We start from the raw sequence: 25115 nt of genomic DNA, 5'->3' as shown, positions 1-25115 counted from the left end.
GGGGTCGGGTATCTGGTGTATTGTAAGCCCTTGCACGGGGAAGTGCTGGCACTACACCAGGGGAATCTGGTGTACGGTAATCCTTGCACGGGGAAGTGCTTGGAAGTACACCAGGGAATCTGGTAAACTCAGGTGTGCAGTAACGCTGGCACGGGGAAGTGCTTGGCGGTACACCCCCATCTTTCAGTACGTTGGTGTGTGGTACACTGCAGAAGGGAAAATCCTGTAGCACATACTGGCAAGGGTTAGGAAAGATGGGAAAATATGAGTTCCAGGGGACAGGGAGATATCCCTGGGGGAGTGCCTACTAATAGTTCTTCCTGAAGAATTATAAGAAATTGGAAACATAATCCCAAAATTAGAGGGATTGTAAAAGAAAAATAATTAAAAAAAAAAGGTTAAATATTGTGTATCAGTCTGGACAAAAGAACCAATTAAGGAAACAGCAGTATTTTGGCCAAAATATGGGTCTGATGAAAATTCAGGCTTTAAATTTATGTGTAAACAATAAGATTCCTTTTTCAGAGAAGGAGCCAAGTTATGCTCCCTATAATCTTAATATTGAACTGGTGGCAGCAGCAGTCACTCCAAGAAGGGAGACAGGGACTGTAATTAACACTGTCCCTAAAGAAGGATCATACTCTAGGCTCTGGCAAGAATTAGAACAAGGTAGAAGATATGTTGAGAATTTTGCCTTCTCTGATACTAACAGTACTAACAGTAACTGTGTATTGTCTTAGGTGAACTACCCCCCCTCCTTACCAGCAGAGAGGTTAGGACTTTTAAGAAGGAGAGGAAGTCTTTATTCAAGGACCCCAACAGCCTAGTTGAACAATTAGACCAGTTCCTACGACCTGATTTATACTCTTGGGGGAGGGAATTATGTCTATAAGTATGTTGTTTACAGGGAAAGAAATGGGAATGATCAGGAGGAGAGCTGCTATACAAGAATGGGAAAGAGCTCATCCTCCAGGACCAGGGGTAATACTGGCAGAGCAGAAATACCCACTTGCCAATCCTGGCTGGAATAATAATAGTGTGCAACACAGAAATCATATGAGACACTTGGGGTCAGAATGAGAAAATACTTGGGGATGAAACCTGAGGACCCAGTATCCCAAGGGCTCTTGAAAGTTCATTGTGTGATTAAAGCCTGGCAAAATACGCAGAAAATGCTTCAGAAGATGGGGGATGTAGTGAACAGTCACTGGGGGACCCTCCTGTGGGAGGCCCTGGAGGTGTGTGTCCGGAGGGGAGATAAGAAGGAAAAAAAAAAAGAGAGCAAAACTAATGGTATTGACAGTGCAGCGGGTAGTGAGGCAGAGGGTTGGAGAAAGAGGAAGAAAATCTTCAGGGGGAGTCAGGGCCAGGATGGAAAGGAGAGGAAGAGAGATGAAGGAATGGCAGGCAAAGAAGGCTGCCTGTGTTGTGGCCCGAGTCCTAGCAGGGACAGGCTTTGATAAGATGTTTTAAGTGTGGCTAGGCTGGCCACTTCGAATAGGAATATCTGGAGTGGAAGAAGGAGGAAAGAAGGAAAATGGGATGAAATATGCTATATTGATATGTTGTTTCAGTATGTTGGAGGGAAAAGGTATGGAATTAAGTTGGACCCTGACTGAGCCTTTGGTGCTGGTATTAGAAAAGTACAGGCTGGAGAAAGATAAAGGAAGTGTTAAAAGGGTTGCTGAAGGTGTTAAAGGTGTGGCATGTAGTATTTAACAGAGCTGTTTGAAGTTGAATGAGCAGGGAAAGGGGATGTAGGCATTATCTAAGTAACAGTCTAGAAGTTTTGGTATATTTGCTGTGGTGTTTGGTCAGCTTCCCAAGCATCGGGGAGGGGGGAACAGCCTGCTCCACCAGGGACCTCTCCAGCGGCCACAGGGGGGCTTCGGCTCCAGCGCCTGGAGCGCCTCCTCCCCCTCCTTCTGCACTGACTTTGGTGTCTGCGGGGGGGTTTCTCGCTCTCCCAGCTGCTGTTGAGCAGCAGGTTTTTGTTTGTTTCTTTGTTTGTTTGTTTTCGTGGATGTGCTCTCACAGAGGCACGGACTGTATTGCTCATGGCTCGGCTCTGGGCAGGAGTGGGCCCCTTTGGGTCCAGATGAAATTGTCCCTTATCTGCCACAGGGAGGCTTCTGGGTTTTTCTCACGGGGGCTGCCACTGCAGTTTCCCACCCCCACACCTCTCACAGCCCCCGAACCTTGCCATCAAACCCAATACACTGGGGAACAGCTAGGTCATTACTGACTTGTAAAGTATCAGCGATTAAATCAACTAATGAAACCCTAAAAAGTGATGGGGGCAGAAGCGGCTGGGATAACAGTGCCACTTTTGGGGGATACCAAGCTGAGACCAGGGGATAAAATGATCACTGGGTAATTATTGCATGTACCCAAGGCAGGGACTAACTTGTTGAGAAGGGATTTGATGATTAAGTTGGGCATTCAAATAGTAAATTGTTAGACTGGAATAACAGTGCTATTAATGGAGTGCTCTCAGGCCCTGAGAGCAAACATATTCACCTCTGACTGGAAAGACCCTGAAATGGGGGCGGAAGCAACAATATAGGTGGACAATTTTACCTCAGGGGTTTACAGGGACACCTATTTATGTAAGTTCAAAAAAAAAAAAAAAAAAAAAAAAAGATTTTGGAACAATTGAAACCTCCCAAGGAGGTATTAATGTTAACAAATATGTGGATCGTTTTCTATTGTCAGGACAGGAGAAAAGAGTTGTGAAGAAAGCCACTAACAAGCTATTCAACTTTCTGGGAAAGCAGGGCTTGGGAGTATTAAAAAAAATAATAATAAATAATAATAATAAATTACAATACGGAGAAAGAGAAGTCAGGTATTTAAGGCATCTAATGTCTGAAGGAAAACAGAATAAATGCAGAGAGGATTCAGGGAATTGTTGAAAATTAAGAAAGAACTAAAAAGTTTTAAAAGAAAGATTTTTTTTAAGGAATCAGGAGCCATGAAGTCTGAAGGAAAATGGATACTCCCTGATGGGAGAGAAATGCTGAATAAAGTGATAATGAGGCAAATATTAACTGTTTTATATCAAAAGAGTCATTGGGAGGTGCAAGCAATGTGTGATGTGCTAAGAAAGTATGTCTGTATAGGAATATACACTTTAGGGAAGCACATATGTAGAGGATGTACCACATGTCAAAAGGTAAATAAAAAGGTCTTCTGTAACCCATCTAGAGGGGGACGGGTCTTCTGTAACCCATCTAGAGGGGGATGGGAGCCAGGGGTTTGACCTTTCCAAAATATACAGGTAAACTTTACTGAGTTACTTGTTTGTCCTAATTGACCACATGACTGGACGGGTGTAAAGCTTTACTGCAAGGGTTAAAGCAGGCCTTAGAGATTGAGTGGGATTTTCACAGCCCCTGGCACCCCTCCTCTTCTGGGAAGGTGGAGCTAATGAATCAGACATTAAAGAAGCAATTAACTAAACTAGTGTTAGAAACCCAACTTCCTTGGGTAAAATACTTACTCCTACAGGTTTAAACAGCACCAAGAAAGGATATAGGAATTTCACCATATGAGATGCTGTTCAGATTGCCCTATCTGGGCAGAAGGGATGAGATACCACAATTCAAAACAAGAGAGTTTTCTTAAGAACTGTATTCTGGGGTTGTCCTCTTCTTTGTCATTTCTCAGGACCTGTGGGTTGTTGGCTCAAACCCCACCTTTGGAATTCCCCATTCACCACCATCACCCAGGAAACCGGGTCCTGATTCGGACCTGGAAAGAGTCAACTCCGGCCTGAATGGGAAGGACAATTACTGACCACTGAAACAGCCGTAAGAACTGCGGAAAAAGGTTGGACTCACTATACTCGAGTGAAGGCATCCGTCGACGCTAGTACCTGGGAAGCTGTTCCTACAAAAGACTTGTTGGAAGTTGAAATTGAATAGAAAAATCTCATAGTGGACTCTGAGCAGGATAAGAGCTTACAATTGTAAACTAACCTTTTATTTTCACAGGTAACTAACGACTGTGACTTGTGGTTGGAAGAAAGAACAGACCTATAGCAAAATGCAGTGCTCCCAAGGGGGGGTTGTTATAGTAGTAGTGTACATCTTATTTTTTGTATCGATAATTATTTGGAAACCTAAGGTTTAAAAATAATGTCAGGGAAAAATTGATTACTAATTTTGTTTTTAGTGATTCTAGGCCTCAGAGAAGGCCTTGGTCAATTGGCAACTTGGAAAAGGCATGACCAGATAATAGCAAAAATGGGATACCCCATCAAAATATGGGTGACTGTGACAGAGGGTTATGTACCACAAGCCGTCACGTTTGATGCTTGTGAGGTGCTAGCTTGTGGAAATTTAAATGCCCAATGACAATTGAGCAGAAAGAACAAATAACTGGGAGAGACCCAACAGCCAGATTGAGAATAGCTGTATGGAAACAATCCTCTATTGCCATCAGAGAAAGGGAGAAACTCAAGGAGAAAACAGGAGAGAAAACAGGAGGCCCTCTAAAATGTGGCAGTTCAAACATTTGAGATTCAAACAGGGTATGGGGATGTGAATGCCTGGATAGAATGGGTCAAATATACTGTCCAGAGTCTCAACTGTAGCTACTGCTATGCTTGTGCCTCGGGATGACTGATTTCCCAGATAGTGCCCTTCCCATGGGGGTGGACCAAAGACTCCCAAGGGATGCGATGTATGATTGCATTGTACCAAGAAAAGACTGCCTGGGGAAATGAGGCCTGTAAGTCTCTCTTTGCTGTTTCTTGCATGATAACAACATCACGGTTCCCCCTGCATTCTCTACAGCTATAGGTAACCATACAGCTTGCCTCTCACGGCAGGGTGTGAGTGCTACCTGGCATCTGGGAGAATTTGCCTTGTGCTACCAAGGACTTGATGGGAAACTGCTCAAGACTAGAGATCCCCAGGGCAGATCTCTGGTGGTATGGTGGAGGGAAGATCTTACGGTCCACCCTACCATCTAATTGGGAAGGCACTTGTGCACTTGTTCAATTAGCTATACCCTTCACCCTGGCATTTGAAAGAGAAACATCAGAAATACCCAGAAGAAGTAAAAGAGGCTTAGGAATATCATTTGATGATAGAGTATACATAGATTCTATTGGGGTACCTAGAGGAGTTCCAGATGAACATAAAGCCAGAAATCAAATTGCTGCAGGGTTTGAGTCACTGTTCTGGTGGGTAACAATCAATAAAAATGTGGATTGGATTAATTATTTCTATTATAATCAGCAGAGATTCATCAATTATACCAAGGATGCGATGAGAGGAATCGCTGAACAACTAGATGCCATCAGCAAAATGGCTTGGGAAAACAGGATAGCATTAGATATGATGCTCACAGAGGAAGGAGGTGTGTTTGTGTGTGTAATACTGAGCAACCATTGTTGCACTCTTATACCCAACAATAGTGTCCCAGATGGCTCAGTAACAAGAGTATTGCAAGGGCTTACCACCCTTGCCAGTGAATTGGCAGAAAAAAAAAAAAAAAGTAGGCATATTTGCAACATTGATCGTAGTTGTAGGAGTTTTGACAGCCATTGGTTGCTGCATTATCCTCTGTGTAAGAGGACTAGTACAGTGGTTAACTGAAACCGCACTATTGAAACAAATGACCATGGAGCTACCACCTTACTCAGATAAGGAGATAATGAGGAGATGGAAAGCAAAGAAAGCAAAGAAGAAGAAGTCTATCAAATTACACCTTAGAGAAAGGTTTTGCAAAAATCAACAGTTTATAAAAAAAAGAAAAGGGTGGAATTGTGGGAATAGAAATGTTGTCTTTGCAGAGTTACATTGTTTAGAAGGAGGGAATGTGGTACTGAGATATGCTTACAGTGATGAGAAAGTTTAGCAGGTGACCTAGTAAAATGCAGGCAACCAGACTCCTTAGGACAATTAGGTGAAAATCACGGTGTCAAGTCAAGTCAGATTAGTGAAGAAACATTACCACTTCAAGCAGTAAAAATGTCAAAAGAAATTTGAAATTTAACAGGCCGGCAACTGAAGGCCATGCATTGTTTGTGAAGCATCAGATAGATTGTGAACCTGGATTACCCACTCAGTGGGGAAACAGGGGAGGATCCTGCCATCAAAAGGTATATAAACTGTGTTTTGGAACTAGTAGATGCGCTCTCTCCTGCTTGTGGGGCGCCCGCCATTGCAATCGCGAATAAATTACTACTTCACTGAGATCCTCGCCTGAGCCTAAGTTATTGGCTACGGAGTGTTTCTCACAATAGGATCAGCCTCTCAAAGATGAGGTCCTACAGTGTCTCTATAAGGCCTTATCCCTTCCTTGAAGAATGCAGTTTCTATGCATCCAAGGCAGAAAACCTTGTTTTCTGGTTTGACAAAGGCCTTTTGCTAAGACCTGTGCCCTCAAACACCTCAAACATCTGTGCAGATGGACATCTACTGTACACACCTCTTTTAGATAAAATTATCAGTAAAAAGAAATATAATTGTGATTCATCATGATTCATCACTGAAACATCAAGCATTAACATCAATATCCATTCTCAGGGGAAATAAAAACAGTGGCACATAAAAAAAAAAAAAAGGCATGAAATATTAACAAAGCTAAAATCATGAAAACTCCAATTAAAATCTAGACAAATGGTTAAGATCTGTAGGCAAACCCTGCTGCTGGTGATTTGTTTTTCCTAGCTTCTTCTAACTAACGCTGCTGAAAATATTGCTGTTTTGTATTGCTCAGCTTACTGTTAAATAGTGTGTAACATCTGACTCCTCACCTAGCTAGCACATTCAAATGCTTTTGTGCAGCCTGCATTGGCTGTCATTGTTTTTACCCATGGATTTCTAGAACTGCATGGTTCGCCTCTGCGTAGCTACTGTAAAGAATGGAAAACAGAATTCATTTAATGGTTTCACATCTGCAGCAAAGCTTCTGTCTTTTATGGGGCATTTTTGGTATAGTAATGACAGAAATCCTGGGTCAAAGGGCATTGGCTATCAAGTTCCAGTCTTTGGAATCTGATAGCCAATTTGTCAACTTCTTTCGCTGGCTTAGTAATGTTGAAAAATAAACAACAGCAATACATCTTTAAGTCTGACAATACCCAAACTCAGATTGTCAGGCACATTTCTGCAACACTCCCACCTGAATCACAAATATTACTTTGGCTGGCGTCACTCTGGTAATGACTCACTGCACAATAGCTAAGATGTACATAACTGAGTCCAAAGGAATCTTTGTCACATGTATTTCTTCACATTCAGACATCTCTCATCCTCTTTTACCTTCCCTCTTAAGCTCTTATCTTCTTCTCTCCATTTCCATAACAATCAGCTAAAAATGGCTTAAGCTTTCAATGCCACTGCCCAAAAGCCAGCTAGTGCAATTTAAGCACTTAAATAGATGTGCAATCCATAATATTACTGTTTCCAGCATTTCTTGCATTGATTTCTTAACTAAGAACCCTGCTCAAGGTGAATAGATAGGATATAGATTGAAATTCCCTCTTACCTGCGTGATTTCCCTGGGAGGTCTGGCCCAACAGAGGCTTAGAACAGCATTTTATGAGGCTCTGAGATGCCCCCATGAACAATGGGGCTGCCCCAAAATAACCACTGTGCAACCAAACTGGCTTCCCACCATGCTCAAAGGGGAACAGACAGACATTCAAAACTTGCAGTACGGATTTGCTCTTCCTCGTTCCAGACCCTCTACTAGTTCTCATTTGCTTGAGCACTCTTATTACCTTAAGTTCTTCAGCTCTTCACCTGATAGTAAAGATATGTGTGCTTAATAGTGGTGATAATAAAGGATATCCTAGAAAACAGACGGCTGCTGCTTTCAGACATGTGCACGGCTGGAGCGTGGTGCCTGATTTTCTCCCTGCGCGGGGAGCGCTCAGGGCTCGGTGTCACCCCCGCAGCTGGGGCACACTGAGGATGCCGTAACACGGGACACGGCAGCCCCGCAGGGGAATCACGGAATGAGACACGGTCACCGAGTATATTCCTAACAGGACTGCAGATGGCGCAGCCCGAGGAGCCCGGAGGGCCGCACCAAGCCGAGACGCGTCTCTCGGGTCTCCCCGGCAGCGGCTCCCCACGGGCAGCAGGCGGCGCTCGCTCCCCAGCGCCGCCTCCGGGGAAGGCCCTCCCGTAGCAAGTGCGTCGCCGCGCGCCCTCAAAGTCTCGCGAGACCTCAGCGCCACCGTCTCCTCCCCTTGCGCGACGACGCGGCTCTCGCGAGAGGTGGTGGTCGACGGGCCTGGGCGCGGCGGTGGGGGCTCGGCCGCGGCGCCGTGTGGGTGAGTGGCGGCGGGCGGGGGGCGGGGGACCGGGGCCGGGGCCGGGCGTGTTTGCGGCCCTGCGCCCGGGGAAGCGCACGGCGCCTTCTGGGGGGCGTCGCGGTAGCGCCGGGTGGGTCTCGGCACAGGCGGCGCGAGGGCGGCACGGAGGCAGAGCCGCCCCGCACGCTGCCCTGCCCTGCTCCCCGAGCAGAGCTGTGCCTGCCCCAGCATCGCCTGAACTAATCATCTTCTCTCTATATATATATCTTTTCCCCCACATAACCACATCTTATTTGCAGAAAAATATTGAATCCCTCCGTGGTGAAGCTGTCACAGTGTCACTATGTGCTAGCTGCCCAGCGTTACGTCTTGTTTCTGCTTCTGCATCCCGTCCTTTGTATCCCCCATCTCACCCTGCCTGTCGCTCCAGAGCTCTTTCTGTTCAGAACTGGGGCCCGGCTCCGTCTCAGATCTTCCCCAGGTTTGTTCCTGTCACTTGTCTGGCTCCTCTGCCCGAAGTAGAGGATGTCTGTTGTATCTTTCTGTCCCTCGCTGTTGGCTGGCTTCTAAAAGTTCAACTACCTGCTCAAAACCTGGCTTTTCCAAAGTAGCCTTTGGACTGTCATCTTTTGTTTGACTTATTTTTTGTCTGCTTCTGTCTTAGTGAATCATCTTTGGTAACTTATTTAAGGAGTACTTACATGTTGCTTCACCTTCAATAATCCTTTTTCTGGAAGACCCTCTTTTTCTCTTTTCTATTTGCTATTAAACTAGATGGTCCAGAAATGCAGCTCAAATTATCAGCTTCATGCAGTTGACAGTTCTTGACTGAACACTTTGCAGTTGTTTTCTTTTATCTGATTTAAAAATATCCCTCTGCATCATCTTGCAGGGGTTAATTTGAATTCATGTACCTTGAACACAGTCAAAAGGAACTAGCTGATTTTTGACCATTTCTCTGTAGTTAAGGAAAACTCTTCCACTGCATTAGTTTTGCCAATCTGTCATTGTGGATTCGTCTCTGACTAGGTCTCTTTCATGCAAAACATCACAGCTTTTTTTTTTCCTCTGTTAAGGTAGACAACTTCTCTTCCTAGGGACTTTCAATATTACATCTAGGTCCCATTTCTGTCTCCAAAAATTCATTAGAGTGAATGGCGTCCTGTCTGTGGTCATCACTGACATCTACTCATGATGCTGTTTCACAGAGTTCTTCAGACAAATTTTTCAGCACATTTATCCAGTTTTTTAGTGTCAGGAAGACTGGGGGGTTAAGAAAGAAAACAGTTCAAAGCAGCTCTCATGTAACTCACTGTATTCATTCTTGGAGCCCAGTTTTCCTTTTTTATTCACAGTGGCACTTGAAAATGGTAAAATGGTTGATGAGTGGCAGATTTATTAATAACAAATGTCATCACTGTTGTTTTTTCCTGTCTCTTTGTTCCAATTTGTATTCTTTCTTAAATTATATGCTTGAGACTGGGGTTATCTCCTCCTCTATGTATACAGAAGAATTAAAATCTCATAATGAGCTAATATTTTTCAGCACTGCTTTCCTCAACAGTGTTGCTTAAGTCTTGGCATGGTACTGTTTCTTATCAATGCATGTAGCTTTTAAAAATACATATACAACCAAGTGCTAGTTTAGAATTCATGCAAACTGTGAAAAATATTTGGGATTTCCTTGCTGCTGAGATTTATTTGTTACTGCTGGTGCGATGAGTGCTATAGACCTTGCTTGTTACTTTCTAGACAAAGAAGTCTACCTGATCCCCTGTTTTATGGTATTCATCTCCTTGTCGGTGAGGCATGCTACAAAGTCCTATGTCTTTTCTTTGATTTATGTTGCTGAGCCATGTGTGATGGCAGTGATAGAACCCAACTTTGTGCTGCTACTGCAGTGAGGATTCTGATTTTGTCTAGAAGTTGCTCAATCCATTGACTGTTTTTACATTATTATTTATTTTAGAGGTAAACCTAGTCTGATTTTACTCATTGAACCCTAATACAGAAGGGGGAAAAAATCACCTGCCTTCTGCTTTTTAGGTTTTCAATATCAGCTGTTTTACGGTCATATTATAAAGTTAAAGCCTGCAATATAGTCACTGGGTATCTGTTACTCATGGTGCTATAAAAATGGGGGAATATCAGCTTCATGTGACTGTTTCTATTGATTTTTTTTTTTTTCTTACTCATTAAAAGAAGCTTCAATCTTGACCTACTAGCTTCAGTGTTAGTACTGCATTGCAAAGGATGTTTCTTAGCTATGCTTTTATCATTGTGAGTTTGATAACATTTCAATGGTGAGGACTCATAAAGCTGCTGTGTGTGGCTAAGTTGCGGCTGCTGTCCGTGCTCACTTGCAAGAAACTCACTTGGCAGGTATGGGTTTCCATGATACATGGTGTTTGCATTATTATCATGTGTACTTTGAACTGTATTCCTTAATTAGGATGTAATATCAAGCTGTTCTTGCATTCCCAGTAAATCTTATTTGTAAGTTTTTTTTTGTTGTTTATGCTTTCGCGCTTTGCCTAGAGGCAGTGAGCAGTAGACAGTCTGTACAGTCTAAGTAACTGGGAGTTTTAAGATTGCCTGTCACAAATAATGCCAGGTTTTGTCCAAGCTGGTGACCCCTCTGATTAACCTGGTTCAGCTTTACAGGGCATTTCACTGATGAAGCTGGTTAGAGCAGATGAGCTGCTGAAACCTGCCCTACTTTAAGCATCGGTCAGAAAGGTTTCATAAATCTGAGTAGCCGTAAGACTGCTGAGTAGTAATAGTTTTTCTTCATGTTGTATTCTGTACTGACAGCTGGAGCAATCAGTTCCTTGTTCCACCTGATTCTGGAATGACTTCCTAGGCTTCTGCTTCAAAAGTTGGGCTATTTTAATCTTAGTTAGCAGGGCTTCAGAGCTTTGCAGCCTTACATTTATGCCCAGTAAATATGCGTCTGGCTAGAAATGTATAGAAAATTGTTTGAGGTTAGCTTTACTCCTTTCCTGAAGGATTACTCAAGATTTTTTTTCCACCTGCAGTACCTTGAAGAATGCAAGCCCTGCATCTCACAAAAATGTGTGTTCTTCTGTCCACCATTGGATGTTTCCTAAATGTTGCTCAAACTGCTGTGTGCTCTTGTGTATTACCTTTTGTCATAGCACAGAAATGAATATGCTTGAAATATTATTGAACACAATCTGTTCTACTGCTATCACAAGTTAGTATATGATACGTTCTTTTATGAGCTCCTGAAGTAGTGGTGTAAACATGTTAATTACTGGTTTTTGGAGTGCATCCATTGGCTCTACTATGTGCATTGCTAGTTTCCTGAATCCGTTGCGTGTCTGTCTGCAATTTTACTGTGTCTCCATAGCCTAAAAAAATCAAATTAGTAACAATTTCAGTTTCAAGTTGATGTTAGCAAATCTGTAGTGTTCTAGCTATGTTGAAAGGTTTGAAAATCTGTCTGCTTCCTGATTTGTAGCAGTACTGTTCTACAGAGTTTCTCCTTGTGCTAATTTTCAGTACATTAGCTGTCTGCAGAGGGGTCAGAAATCCTTATTTGCACCTAGAAAATTGCTTATTAGCTAATTAAATAGCAATCAGGTTAGCCAATATGCCAGTATTGTGTGTTTTACACAAGATCTTCAGATCCGATTTTTTTCTTTAATGTGTTTCTAGTACGTTTACTAACATTTTTTCAGGTATTTTTTTTGATTTCATGGGAGGCACTGGGTGGTGTTTGGGACCACGTCTTCCTGCACTTATATTTTGTTTTACACCCAATGCCAGAGTGTTCTGCAAGGAGATTTGCTTTTGTGTAAATTACCTGTATTGCCCACAATGTCAATCTATGCCAAACAAACAAAAAAAAATCCCCCCAAAAAACTGTCATCATTTTAACCATGGTTGAAGCATTTATTTCTTTTGCAGAAAAAAAGTGGATTTGTAAAAGTGTTTAAAATGAATCAGCTGGACTAGTTAGACACTTTCAATTAGCATTGTGTTATTAGCAATAGCTGCATTGTGTAAAGTAACTATCTTCAATAGTTAGAAGAGATTCTTATTCATAAGAATCTTATTCATAAGAGATTCTTATTGATAAGAATAATCTTACGATGTTTTTCTGTTACTTATGGTTCTAGGGGTTTGTTAAAACTTGGAATAAAACTAAAAAATACATTTGTTTATAATCAGCTTGAAAGGACTCAACAACATTCGAGAAGAATTGGCTTTGCTATAGCAAGTTGTTTCTTAGAGGAGTGTTGTTTAAGGTCCCCTTGAGTGGAGAACACAGGGGAGACATTGTTTGTAAGTCCTTAGCATGGTATGCTTGGGAATTTATATTAGAAGTTTCACAAGATGTGGCTTTGGACATTTCAGGTTGTTGATCTTGGTCTCAGAATTGTGCTCCCAAGTGTCAGCTGCATGTGGGTCTGGTACTCCTGCAGTCTGCATTGCTGAAACTCTCCTGTGGTTTTTCACATGCTTTGAGCTGGGAAAAGGGAATAGGGGGCAGTCCTGTTTGCTCCTTTCTGTCCTTTTGTCATTTATTGTTTGTAATAGCTTAAACCTGGCACGGCACAGCAAAGCAGATTGAGGAAGTGATCCTACTTAAAAGTTTTGAGTGCATGTGGAACTATACCCTCACGTCAAGCCTGTCACTTTAATTAAATGAACAAGGTGAAGAAGGCAGAAAGCTTGACAAAACTTAGTGACCTTAAGCACCTTTGCAGCTGCAGTTCTTGTCATAACCGCTGTTTTTCCATGTCTGATGTCCTTATTTTAATGAAATAAATAAGACCTAGCTGCTAGCTGACAAACTGGGCCTGATCAGGCAGTGGTTTGGGTCCATGTGAGAGAATGAGGTATTTATAAGGCTTCAGATGGGAAGAGGGAATTTGTGGAAACAAACAGAAGCTTGGAAAGTGAGGTTGTGTGCGTGGTGCTGCACAAGCCTATCACTGCCGTGCTTCAGCAAGAAGGGAGTCTCCCCAGGTACCTGCCTTAGTCAACAGCTGGGAGATGGTGACCTGCCAGGTGGGAGTAATTGCCAAGGAGTAATTGTGTCATCCCAGGTGGAGAGTGCTCTGTGCTAAACTGCTGTTGCCACGAGTAGTAAAACTTGCTATGTATCTTGCTTGAGTGACTCGGTCTAATGAATGCAATTTGTTTTGATCCAGGATAAAAGTTGTCCTTATTTTTTTATTGCTTGCGCATTAAAATAGTGCGTCGTACAGTGCTTGTGTCTTGAATGACAGCTGCTGAAGGAACTCGGTTCTGCATTTGTAAACCAGGCTTCCTTTCACTTGTCTCCTTAACAAGGCTTTTTCCATTCTGAACTAGGTTTTAGTTGTGTTTTTTTTTTGTTTTTTGTTTTTTTTTAAGTACCTAAACACACTTGATATAAGAGCGTAGATCCTATCACCTTCTGAGTATGTACTATCATCATGCAGTGACTGTGCTTTGGTAACCTGAATTTCCAGGTATAATACACACTGAAATGCTTGTTGGGACTTTTTGCATGAGAAAGTTGAGCATTTGCTATAATTTTTGATGCATTAAACCTTTAATAAAATGTGTTTGTTTTTTTTTCTTTCTACGACTTTGTATTTGACCTTATTAGTCTTCCAACCAAAGAGTATGGAATTATAGAAACTATAGCAGGAAAAGAAACAATCATTTGGTGGAGATTATAAAAGGCTGCAGCTTTAACGATGTGACTAAGCAGCTGCTCAGCAGTTCACATGTGAATGGTGCTGAAGACAAAAGGTTAAGAAAATATCTATATTTTGGTTATACAGGAATATAAGGGATTTGCAGGACAGACTGTAAATAATCTGTTTACTCATTTTAGCTGCAAAAAATATTTAATTCTGGGAAATAGATTTCATACTATTTTCTTTGTTAAAATGGAACGTAAAAGAAAAACTGGTATGCAACTAACATTTCTAAGGAGCTAGTTCTCTACTATTCCCCTGTAATAAAAATCTCAGGTCTAAATATAGCTGGGAGCTTTTCTCTTTTCCATGACAACAAGGTCTTTATTTGAGAAGCTACAGTGTTTTAAAGGAGAGGTCTCAGTTCCTTTGGGACTTGATTCCAAAAAGGATAAGTTGCATAGAATGTAATGGAAATATACTAATTATGGGGGTGTGAGGATGTGATGTTTCTAAAATATTTAGCCTAAGATTTAAGAGAAATGTGGTAGGCTTGTCTATCTGTTACTGGGTTTTTCCAGATCATACAGTCATGTATGTTGGAAAAGACCTCAAAGGTCATTGAGTCCAACCACTGTAGGTGCTACAGAACCATCAGCTGGTCACTTGTGGCTGCTTCATTGCTTTTGTAACCAGGTCATTTTGATCTATAAAACTGTCTTGACAAAAGGGTTGTTTCTAGGCCTGACTTTAACACTAGTTGTCTTGGATTATTTTGAATTACAGTCACAAAGTTATTTTACCTGGGAGTGAGTTTTTAGTGGGTGTTCAACATAATATTGTACCTCAGTCAAACCAAGGGTAGGGTTATGATGACTTGTATTTTTCTATGAAATTTTGCTCTCTACTGCAAAATTCAGTCTACTGATTGGATTGAGTGTTTCTAAGTAGTGTTGTTTGTTCCCTTTTGGAGTAAGGACTCAGATAAAAACATTAATCTTAATTCTGTTTACATTTTGGACAGCCACTCAAATTGTAAAACTAATCTTTTTACATTGGGATCTTTCTTTGAATTATGTTCATACATTTGAAAGAAAGTGATGTTTGCCTTGTGTTTTATAACCAGTGACTTTTCTATTTGGACACAGTGGAATTAATTGTGGCAAAAGCTGAAGTTATCTGCAAACACTTATAGAACTGGTACTTACAACAAAATCTTTTTAGTGCAGGTATTAACCAAATGTGTAGAAGATTATTGTTGTGTGATTTAGAAGTCGTGCTTCAGAATACCCTATGTTCTGTAATTTTTAATTTAAACAATGAAAACTAACAACACTAAACTATGCATCTGTCTTTTTTCCTGTATGGCATTATTTAAAGGTAAACACTGCTCTCTTAATGTAGGTTGTGAATGCTGCATGTGTGCTTTTGAGAGCAGTAGTGTGAGGAAGCTTACAGTGGAATGGCAGGACGGCCTCATCCTTATGACAGTAACTCCAGTGATCCAGAGAATTGGGATCGGAAATTGCATAATAGACCTCGTAAACTTTGTAAACATTCAAGGTAGGTGCTATGTACAATCTATTGCATCTCAGAACTACAATAAAAACCCATTCTAAAGGCTACTGTATCTGGTTGTGGCAAGTCCTGTCATAAATTTCATAGTTCTTTTGAAAAGGAATGCTACTTAATTCTTTTAAAACATATTATCTAACTGATTTGTCAGTTTCCGTAATTTATCTGTGCTTACGTTTGCTTTATGGTGAGTGAGATCTTTGTATCTTTTTTTTTTTCCTAAATGTCTTTTTGTGTATAACAAGACACATCTAAATATCTGGGGCGCTGAATATGAATGAATTGCTTCCTGTTCATTGTTTTTTAGCCATTTGGTATTCCCTGTTAAGTAGCACATTTAAAATACTTGCAACTTGGTCATGATGATACCTAATGGTTGCTTACATGCAAGTATCATGTTTTATAGCACTTTCTTTGTAAAGCTGTGTGTCTGACCTTGCTTCCACCACCATGAGGATGTTTTCTAAGTGCTTCTAGAAGATATTTTGAAATTAACTAGTATTTTTACAGCATATTGTTTAAAAAAAAAAAAATTACTTAAGCCAATTAGTTACCTAGCAAATGTATGTGAAGGAACACGTTGCTGGAAATACATCCAATATAAGCATCCAAAAAAGCGTGCATCTTTCAAGTTCATTGGCCTTTTAGAAACACTAAATATAACATCTGTTAGCTAGCTTAAATTGTTAGTGATACAAGCTTTCCTACGTTTAAGATGATAGGAATAGAGTGAAGGAGCACGTTGAGTAACAGCAAGTTAATTCACATTTTTATTGTATAGATCCAGGTAAACTGGACTGCAGCATTGCCCAAAGCAAGCAATTAATGTTGTTGGTTATTTTCCTGTCATTAAATCTTGGATAATTGAGAAATGTCCAAAAGGGTAGGAAAAAAAAAAGAAGGTAATTAAAAGGCTTACAGGGAGACACAGGTAATTATCGGCCTGTTTGTGACCTTACTTGTACAGCGAATAAAGGAATGGTTGCTGCAGAACTGAAGAGGGAGGATTCTGCTGCTGGTCACTATGGGTTTATGGAATATAGCTTTGTACAGCTGATCTCTTTGTTAAGATTAGTGTCTGGTAAGCAGTTGATCTGCCCTCCTTATTTAGGGTCAAGATGGGGCCCAGTATCACCAGATAAACAACATAGGTATTGTAGGGCATATGAGTGGAGGACTGTTTGCTGTCAGGTGCCAGCCTGTAATAGCAAATGAATAATTTGTTGCTGAGTCTAGATCCCATGCGACCTCCTGACTGGTGATCTGGAATAAAACCTAGAGCAGATACTAATGCAGATGATGAATGATGGAGGAAGTATTAAATAATGAAAAGGACTCATTAACAGCGTGCAATCTGACTGGTTTGATAAAATGGAAGCAAATGAACTATGTGTTTCTGGTATTGCTAAATGCCAAGTAAAACACTTAGGAGCAAAGAATGTTGGTCAGTTTTGTGGATTGAATAAACTCTGTCATTGGCAGTTCAGACATTGAGAAGCACTGTCTCAGTGGGTAGTTACTTGAACAGAAACCTCTAGTAACATCATACGATCAAAAGGGCTAATGCACCTCTTGGATATGTGGTGCAGTTACTGGGAGCCAGGTATCAGCAGTTCAGGGAAGCTTTTGATTAAAGTGGATTCTGAAGACAGAAGATTTAAGTATCTTGTGAGACAGGGAACAGTCAAAGGTTAAGTGATGGCAACTTGAGGAGTCTGCAGAGATCCTTGCAGAAACAGTAATACAATGGTGAGTCTTAGGAAGCAAATTCGTAATAAAATGTAGTAGCTGGAAGCTGAAGCTAGGTAAATCCAGAACACAGAAACAATATGCATCTTTCCATCTGTGGCCTGATGTGGATTATCTATATTTTGGGGACATGTTTAAATAAAAAAGCTGTGCAGCTTTCTGAAAAGATTATTTGATGCAGACAGGAGTTAATTAGAGGAAAGCTGTGACTTATGCCTTTCAGAAAAGCTGCTATAGATCACTTCATAAAATCTGAACTCAAGGCGTACCCATCAGAAATAACTGCAGTTAAGTTGAACACACTTCTGGCAAAACATAGTCCGTCTTTCCAGTAAAATGTTGAACAGCCAACGTGTTATGGAAGTTCTAGTATGGATGGTAGGGATAGAGTGTTTAAAGTAACACTTTCTCCAAAATGATTCTGCGTTATTTGTAACAAGCTTTGTGAATGAAATCCAGCTTATAGTTTGAGGTTGTTACGGAGTAAGGAATACATTAAGGAGAAATATTCTGTTACCTTTTTCATTTGAGCTACTTGATTTCTCCAGCAAATCAAGTTATTGGAAAATAGTGTACTTTATTCAAAAGCCTAAACCAAATGATTTGATTTGACGTGGCTGAATATTGACATATTATCGTAATTTCTGACTTAATGGATGCTTTTTCTCAAGAGAAGTCCACGCAGAATGCAGCATAAGGGAAAATGCTTTTGAAAACAAATTTAAAGGTAGAACTCGAACAGAGCTGCTTCATTAAAAGGTTTGAGTACTGCAGTCTTATTTGTCTTGCACTTTCAAAACAATTCTTATTATATTAAGGAAAAAATACTTCAGGTTTTAAAAATGAAAATGTGAAGTAAGAACTTGTAACAAATCTCAACAAGGGAGTAATACTTCAGATGCTTAGCTTGTCACTTCTTGAAGCTTTGGAGTGTTCAATCCACCAGCCGTAACGTTGTTAAAATAGCTTAAATAATTGTCTGGACTCACAGAAACCATCTAGGACTGTGAGCCATCCTTCTGCATGTGGGGCTTATGCAGCGGCAAGGAGAGCTGTTGACCCCTGCTACCTTCACAGTGCCATCTGCTTAAGGCAAAGGACTTGTGGCAAAGCTGTCAGGGGGATGCTCATATTAAACAGGTTAACATGTCTATTTTATTTTAGTTTATCAGCCCCAACTTTTGAAACCTCTGTCAAGCTGTAGCATTGTTTTCTCTCCTCCTTTTTCTTGTTCTGTGATGGGTGGTGAAGCAGAAGACAAGGACCAAAAATATAATGATGCAAGCAATCCCTGGAATAAATTGAAGGATCCCAACAGGGTGGAATTATATGGCGTTAAAACTGTCTGTAACTAGTAACAATACAGTCTTGTTTGTCCAAGCTATTATGGAAACCTTGGAGATACTTCTTATTCAAGTACCTGAATACGATGGAAGAAAACTTTTGGGAATCAAATATTGACGGAACAGTGGCTAAGGTTCAAGTAAATAGTCATTCATATTTTCATTGATAAGTATTGCTGCTCTGTGTTTAGTATTAATTGTGCATTGGTTGCTAGCTTGCCACATTGCTTATTAGCTTCCACACTGCTTTAGTTGTTGGAAGATTTTCATTTTAATTCTGTCACACTAAGTGCTTTGTCTAGAGTTGGGCTGCAAAATCTGTCTGAAACTTGCTTCTTTCATAATATTTGTTCTGGATTTCTCTCTGCTGCTCTTTTAGACTCATTTGACAGTCCCACATTTGTTTGCTCTGTTTAGATAGTATTAGATTTGAAGTCCTCTCTGGCCTACTACATTAATGAACAAAATGTGGCTGTGCCATGATTCTGTTTTCATGGCTCCTGAATCTTTAAAAATCATGAGGTTTGAAAAATTTTCCATAGATGACAAGTTATTGTGCAGATGCTGAATGCTGAGATTTTTTTCAGCTAATATTTTTGCATGCTGGGGAGGATGTATTCATGGGTTCTGAATGAAAATGCCACTTGCCTCAGCATTTTGTAAGTACATGAAGCATTCCAAAAGGCTTCTTTTATCATTCTTGGAACTATATCAGAATGTATAATTTGTTTTCTGCTGCAGGACGAGTTTCTATTCTTGTAAATAGGGTTTCTGCCATTGAGCAATTTATAGGATGGGGCAGGCCTACACAATGCATGCCACTAAGACAATTGAACCTGTGAATGAATCAGGCCTAAGTCATAGCCTATGAAAAAGTTACCCTGTGTCATCTACTTTGTTACCTGCAGGCATGCCTGCTTTTAATTGCACCCTGACATTGACAGATCAAGACCTTCATCTGGCATCTTTCTGGATATAAAGTCCTTAGAAGAACTGGGATAAACTGGGAAGAGATGCTCTTGAAATCTAGAAAAATGGATGGCACTTGATTATTTTCAAAAACCTATCAGATTATTAATGTTTTGTAAGGCCCCTAAGACAGTGGTCTTAAACAGCTTTTTTTTCCTTCCCTTTTGAATTTCTTCACTTCTGAAAAGGCAGCTTGTAAACATTTTTGGAAAATCGACAACAACAAAAAGTAACAACCTTAGTGTCTTCTTTGCAAGACAGACCTTTCAGATTCCTTTTGAATCTCTCCAGCATACAAATGACCACCAAATATCATCTGATATTTTTTTTGTAGAGGACTTTAGAATCATGCAAGTCTCCTCAGACCTTGACTTGTTATGAAGATACAAAGTAGTGTAGAGGTTAAACTGTTACGTTCATGTGCATTCCCAGATTTTTTAGGGACAGCTCTCTTCTACATTGCACCTTTCATTGCTCCTTCTTCTGCTCCTTTCTGCTCTGAGAGTAGAAACTGTAATGGCTCTGTACATGTTCAGTAGGTGGTTGGACCCAATTCTTTTTGAATATAAACTTCTGAAGCTAATTTTTAATAGATGGATATGCGTCCTAGCCCCAAGGAAAAATATGCTTCTGATATTCTTAAACATAAGAAAAAAATTAAATATATGAAAAATTCCTATATAAAATATCGTATGTTCCTTTTTGAATATGGAGGAGGCATTGCTGTATAAATAGAAGCAACAAGTACTGTTGTATAGAGGTCATGTGTTGGGGTAGTTTGACAGAAGACATGAGGTGTGGTTGTACATCTATCTAAAGGTTAATTCCTTGCTGTTGAAAAATACCTTTGGCAACTGAACACACATGAGGCTGTCTGTTTCCTTCCTGAAAAGGAACTGAATTACTAAGAAATATATTGCTCATGGTTGAGAGGGCCTGCTGAAAAGCATCTAAGAATTTTTGAGTAGGAAATGTGTTTGCAGAGCTGCTGTGTTGTGCTGAGGGAAGATCCTGGAGCACTCCCCTGTAGAAGCGGAGAGTTCTTTCCGTGGGCTGGCTGGTTGGAGACTGAGCCCTGGGTTAAGCACGGCTGCTGCTCCCTGCTTCTGTGTGTCTGCAAGGGTGGGAAATATCTGTGAGAGGACTTTCTTAGCATGCTTTCTGGATGGATGCTTGTAGCCATGTCTTTTGTGAATTATTTTGAAAGAAAGACATTACTTATAAGACTGGCCATTCTGCCTCTGGAGGGTGGTTGTGTAAACCCTCAGGAAATCCTAAAAGCAGGAGGAAATTCACTGGCTCAGATAATTGAAATTGCACAAGCAGAAATTCTGCCTGCTGGATCTAAAGAACTGACTCTTCAGGTGGGAGTGCCGATGCTGTCTTGCCCTTCTAGTCACAAGTCTCATTTTTCTTACTGACTTCCTCTTTCCAACATCAGTCTTATGCTGAAATCCCCCTTGTGCCTTCAACTTTCATATTTTTGTTTCCCTGCTACTGCAAATCCCATCTGGATTTTTATTTATTAGGAGACTTGCTTTTAAGCTATTCTGCCAGTGCATCGTGAGTCCTTAAATCAGCCTATAGCCATTTAACAAGACTCATTCTAAAATGCTGTAGCATAAGCTTTCTTCCCCAAAGAAAAAACCTCTAATATACATGTCAGGATAAAATCTTCTCATGTGCTTTGCTTCCTTCTGCGTTCAGTGGTCTCATTCTGTTGCCAGGCATTGGATGATCTATTGATGCAAAGATGTGCTGTATCAGGAGTTGATGCGCTGGTTTCAGATCAGCAAACACACTGATTGCTATAATTGTGTGCTAATATTTAGGTTGTCAAAACGCACAGTCATTTTTCTTACCATAAACTTTCTGTGAAAGACGTTTGCAGTTAAAAAAAAAAAAAAAAAAAAATTGAGAAGAAGAAAATGCAGCCTCCAGAAGCTATTGCTTTATCTGCTGATGAGCTCAGTGAAAGGTGAATTAATTTTAAGTGTTAACCCAGGCAGACTTTACAGGAACAAATTCAGTGTCTCTGAAACACACACGAATTTGTGTATTTTGAATGATCATGACCACAAATGGGATGTATACCAAGAGAAAGTTAGCAGTAACCTTTTCAGATGTGGTGTTTGTGTGCTGAAGCCCGACAAGCTGGCAGGACTAGAAATAGCTTCGCAGATGGTACTTGGCGTGGCACCGAGCAGCTCTCCTCTCGTGCGCTCCTCGCCCTGCCTGTCAGTCGCGTCACCCAATGGCTGCTTGGAGCAGGGGAATGGCAAGGCTGAATTCAGCTCACAGGAGGCTGCGAGGTCAGACGTCAGGACTGCACTACGCATGGCTGAGTCAGTGACTGGGAGGAATTGAAGTGGATTAATACCTAGAGGGGCTCACGGCTTTCAATGCCTAATGGACTGCCTATCTGCAACCTCTTGTCCTTGAGGGGAAGATGATGGAGGAAAAGTAAGGCTTGCTGGTGGTGTGATCAACTGCTGAAGAGACGATGGCAATATCAAATATGCTGAACTTAACAAGTAATGCCAAAGGATGCTGATCTGGCTTTCAAAGCTGCTTTTTTGGAAGGAACACAATTCCTTTGTGCTCTGACTTCAAAATTATTTCCATGCTTTTGTGTTTCCTCCCTGATAGATACCAGAGGAAGGTGCGTATCTGTTAACAGGAATAATTTGTGGGTAATATTCAGGACCGGAACGAGTAACAAGGAAAGCACTGTCCTTTGTGTGTACCGGTCAATTTACATATCTGCTGACAAAGAACAGACTTCAGGGGGAGGAAGAGGGGCATAAGCATTGTTGTTGTGTAAGTCATAGTCGTAGGAGCTGAACAGATATTTTTTTCTCTAAAACCTAATAGAAATATTGCTGGAAGTTGGTCTATATAAAGCTCTATATCCACGTTCTGCAAATGTTGATTATGTGAATCATCCTAGGAAAAGATCCTAAGTTTATATGTGAAGAGTTAGTTAATATAAGTTCTAGAAGATAAAGGGAGGGAACAAAAGGCTGAAAATCTTAGTTAATATTCAATTGCTGCATCCTTTACGCTTATATACAGTTTTATGCTATTTTTTATGGTTGCTTTTTTATGGATTTTATATCAGTTTGCCACCATAATTCTGTGGACAAGGTGTGTTTATTGGCAGTGTTCAGTGGGATGCACACAAACTTTTTATATTGGAATAAATGCTAATTGTTTTGGCAGTAGAATTAATTCAGTTTAATTACTTCTTTTAATCATTAGTAATATATTCAGAGCAATATGTTGTTATGTATAAAGACAAACTGAAGCTCTCTGTCCATAGATAACTCCAAAGCATCATTAAATCATAAATTGAAGAGCTTTCACATTTTTTTTTTTTTAAAAAAAAAAAAGCTCTTCTCTTGCTGCACAAATAGAAAGCATACTAGTATGACAAATGTACCATTTTGATGGTACTCTCCTCCTTTACTTCATATTAAATAGGTTTATTTAAATAAACCCTTTTGCTTATTTGGTTTTCTTTGTGAGATAGCTGCTTTTAAATAAAATGGCCCTTTCTTTTTACAAAGGCAGCGCTTCCTTTATCAGTGACTGAGGAGGGAAATAAATTCACTTACTGACCTGAGGTTCTTGAATGGTTGTAATGCTGCTCTCCCAGGGTTCCTTTGGAGCCAGGAAAAGTAATATGTTGAATTTGTGAAAGTTGTCTAAATGCATAGATATTCATACGGCTGGTTTCTTTCCAGTCGGAAGGCAATTGACAAAGGAAGTTAGTCTTAACCTTTCCTTTATAAACTTCAGTGGACTAGAGTGGACTAGGTAGTTTGCGTAATGATTTTTTTCCAGCTTAGTGAATGAGGAAATGAGGCTGTCAATTTACTTTTTTTTTTTTTTTTTCTTGCTGTTTTAAATGAAATGCAATGTTGTTAAGCACCCAGGAGAAAATTTTTGTACCTCCATCCCTGCCTGCAGCTTCCACAGTGCAGTGCACAGCTGTTAGTCATGAGCTAGGAAATTAATTGAAAGATCCAAATTGCCAGTATTTATTCTTAGAGAGAAAGAGAGTTCTGAGACTATAATGACTTTCTTAGAGGCTTGAAGTAATGTGCTGTGCCCTTGACTGTTGTAGGCTGAAATTACAGATTAGTAGTGTGACAGCCAGGTGCTGCATAAGACCAGGGGCTTCCTGGCACTTCTATTGGTGGTTCACTGGTGTTGTATCTAGTCTGTGTAGTGCAGCTATGAACCACGGTATTTAACTAACCGTTAGCCTGGTCTTGTGAGTAGAGCTGCTCTGCTTTTGTTGGTGGCTCTCTCATCACCAAGGGGAGCTGTGCTGACACAACACAGCTCCCTTGTGAACACCCCTTTGGCTTGCCTGTAGGCAACAGGTTTGTAGTGAAAGCCTGATTTTCAATGAAGGTTTGGACTTCTAGAAAATGCACAGGCAAGTCTTGGTTAGCAGCTTCAGAAATCCATGTTTTAAAACTATGGAGAGACAGCAAATTCTTTGGTCTAACTTAATGAATGAAATAACTCAGAACAAGTTTTGCATCACTGGAGTGATGCAAAGAGTTTGCTGGGGGCAAGTGGCTTTGCTGGGGGGATGGAGGGAGATGATATTGCTAAAATGCCCTTCTACTGGGGGGGGGGGGGGAATTGGTAGCTTTGGTGTCTTATTTTTTAAATGCTTGCAGCTTCTAAAGCCTCTTCATAGTAAAATATAAGTCACAGGTTGTCCTTCCTATGTATTGGGCAAAGACGTAGCTCCTTTTTCAGCCTGATACAATTGCTCAGTGACAGGGTTCTCCAAGTCCAAATATCATAGATTAAAGCCAGTAAGTGTCTCTTCTGCTATGCTAGGTCCCACACCTTCCTTTACATTCTCCTTGCTCAGATTTAAACTCAGTTTAGTTGCCTAACTTACTGTAGAGCAAAGTTGTACTTCAGTGGTAGTATTTATCTGCCTGCAAGTAGAACTTCAAATTTTTGTCACATGTGTCTCCAGTGGATCAAAGAAATGCGTTTAATTTAATTCTTCCTGTGTACTGTGATTCAACAGTGATGAGATTTAAGACTGACATTGAAAATGGCTGTTACTAAGATGAGTGGAGGGAGATTCATGGTTCAGTGATGTCTCGAACCAGACTGCTTGGATCTCGAAAGCCTTGCATTCTGCATGGCGTTCTCCTGGCTAGCGGGTAATGTGCTAGCTCACAGTCAGCACTAACCTGTACGTTAAAGGGAGACACGGGCAGCATAGAAGGCGTGTCCGGCTGCATCTCAAAAACTCTTCTTCAACAGTCTTTGCTGCTCTGCCAGGCTCAGAAATGACTGGGTAGGTGAGAGGGTCCTGCCCTCCTGGCTCACAGCCTCTGCCACGGAGCTGGGGGCAGCAGCAGGTGCTGTGTCCAGGCTTGTGCCAGGCTTAGCACGGGGCTGTGGCTGACAGTGGCCACCAGCTTAGTCCCTTGCGCAACCATGGATGAGGAAGAAGCGTGAAGCCGACTGAGTCAGTGCCACTTCCTGCAGCACCTGTTT

At 40.9% G+C, this 25115-nt stretch overlaps 1 protein-coding gene across 3 annotated transcripts in view; it reads left to right on the top strand.

Annotated features, from left to right (window-relative positions):
* Positions 1 to 8139: 8139 nt before the first annotated feature.
* BTBD10 (BTB domain containing 10) overlaps positions 8140 to 25115 on the top strand; it is a 29537-nt gene continuing 12561 nt past the window's right edge. The window contains exons 1-2 of one of the 3 annotated variants that reach the window (XM_027462245.3): positions 8140 to 8296; positions 15343 to 15501. In XM_027462245.3, coding sequence (XP_027318046.1) covers positions 15401 to 15501 — 101 coding nt within the window. In that variant the 5' untranslated portion in view covers positions 8140 to 8296; positions 15343 to 15400. Of the gene's footprint in view, positions 8297 to 15342; positions 15502 to 21933; positions 22237 to 25115 lie in introns of those variants that run through there. The other 2 variants (XM_027462246.3, XM_005027551.6) reach the window with 2 other exon arrangements.

This window comes from Anas platyrhynchos, chromosome 5, assembly GCF_047663525.1.
Source record: "Anas platyrhynchos isolate ZD024472 breed Pekin duck chromosome 5, IASCAAS_PekinDuck_T2T, whole genome shotgun sequence".
NCBI lineage: Eukaryota > Metazoa > Chordata > Aves > Anseriformes > Anatidae > Anas > Anas platyrhynchos.
This window is presented reverse-complemented; position numbering and strand designations above follow the sequence as displayed.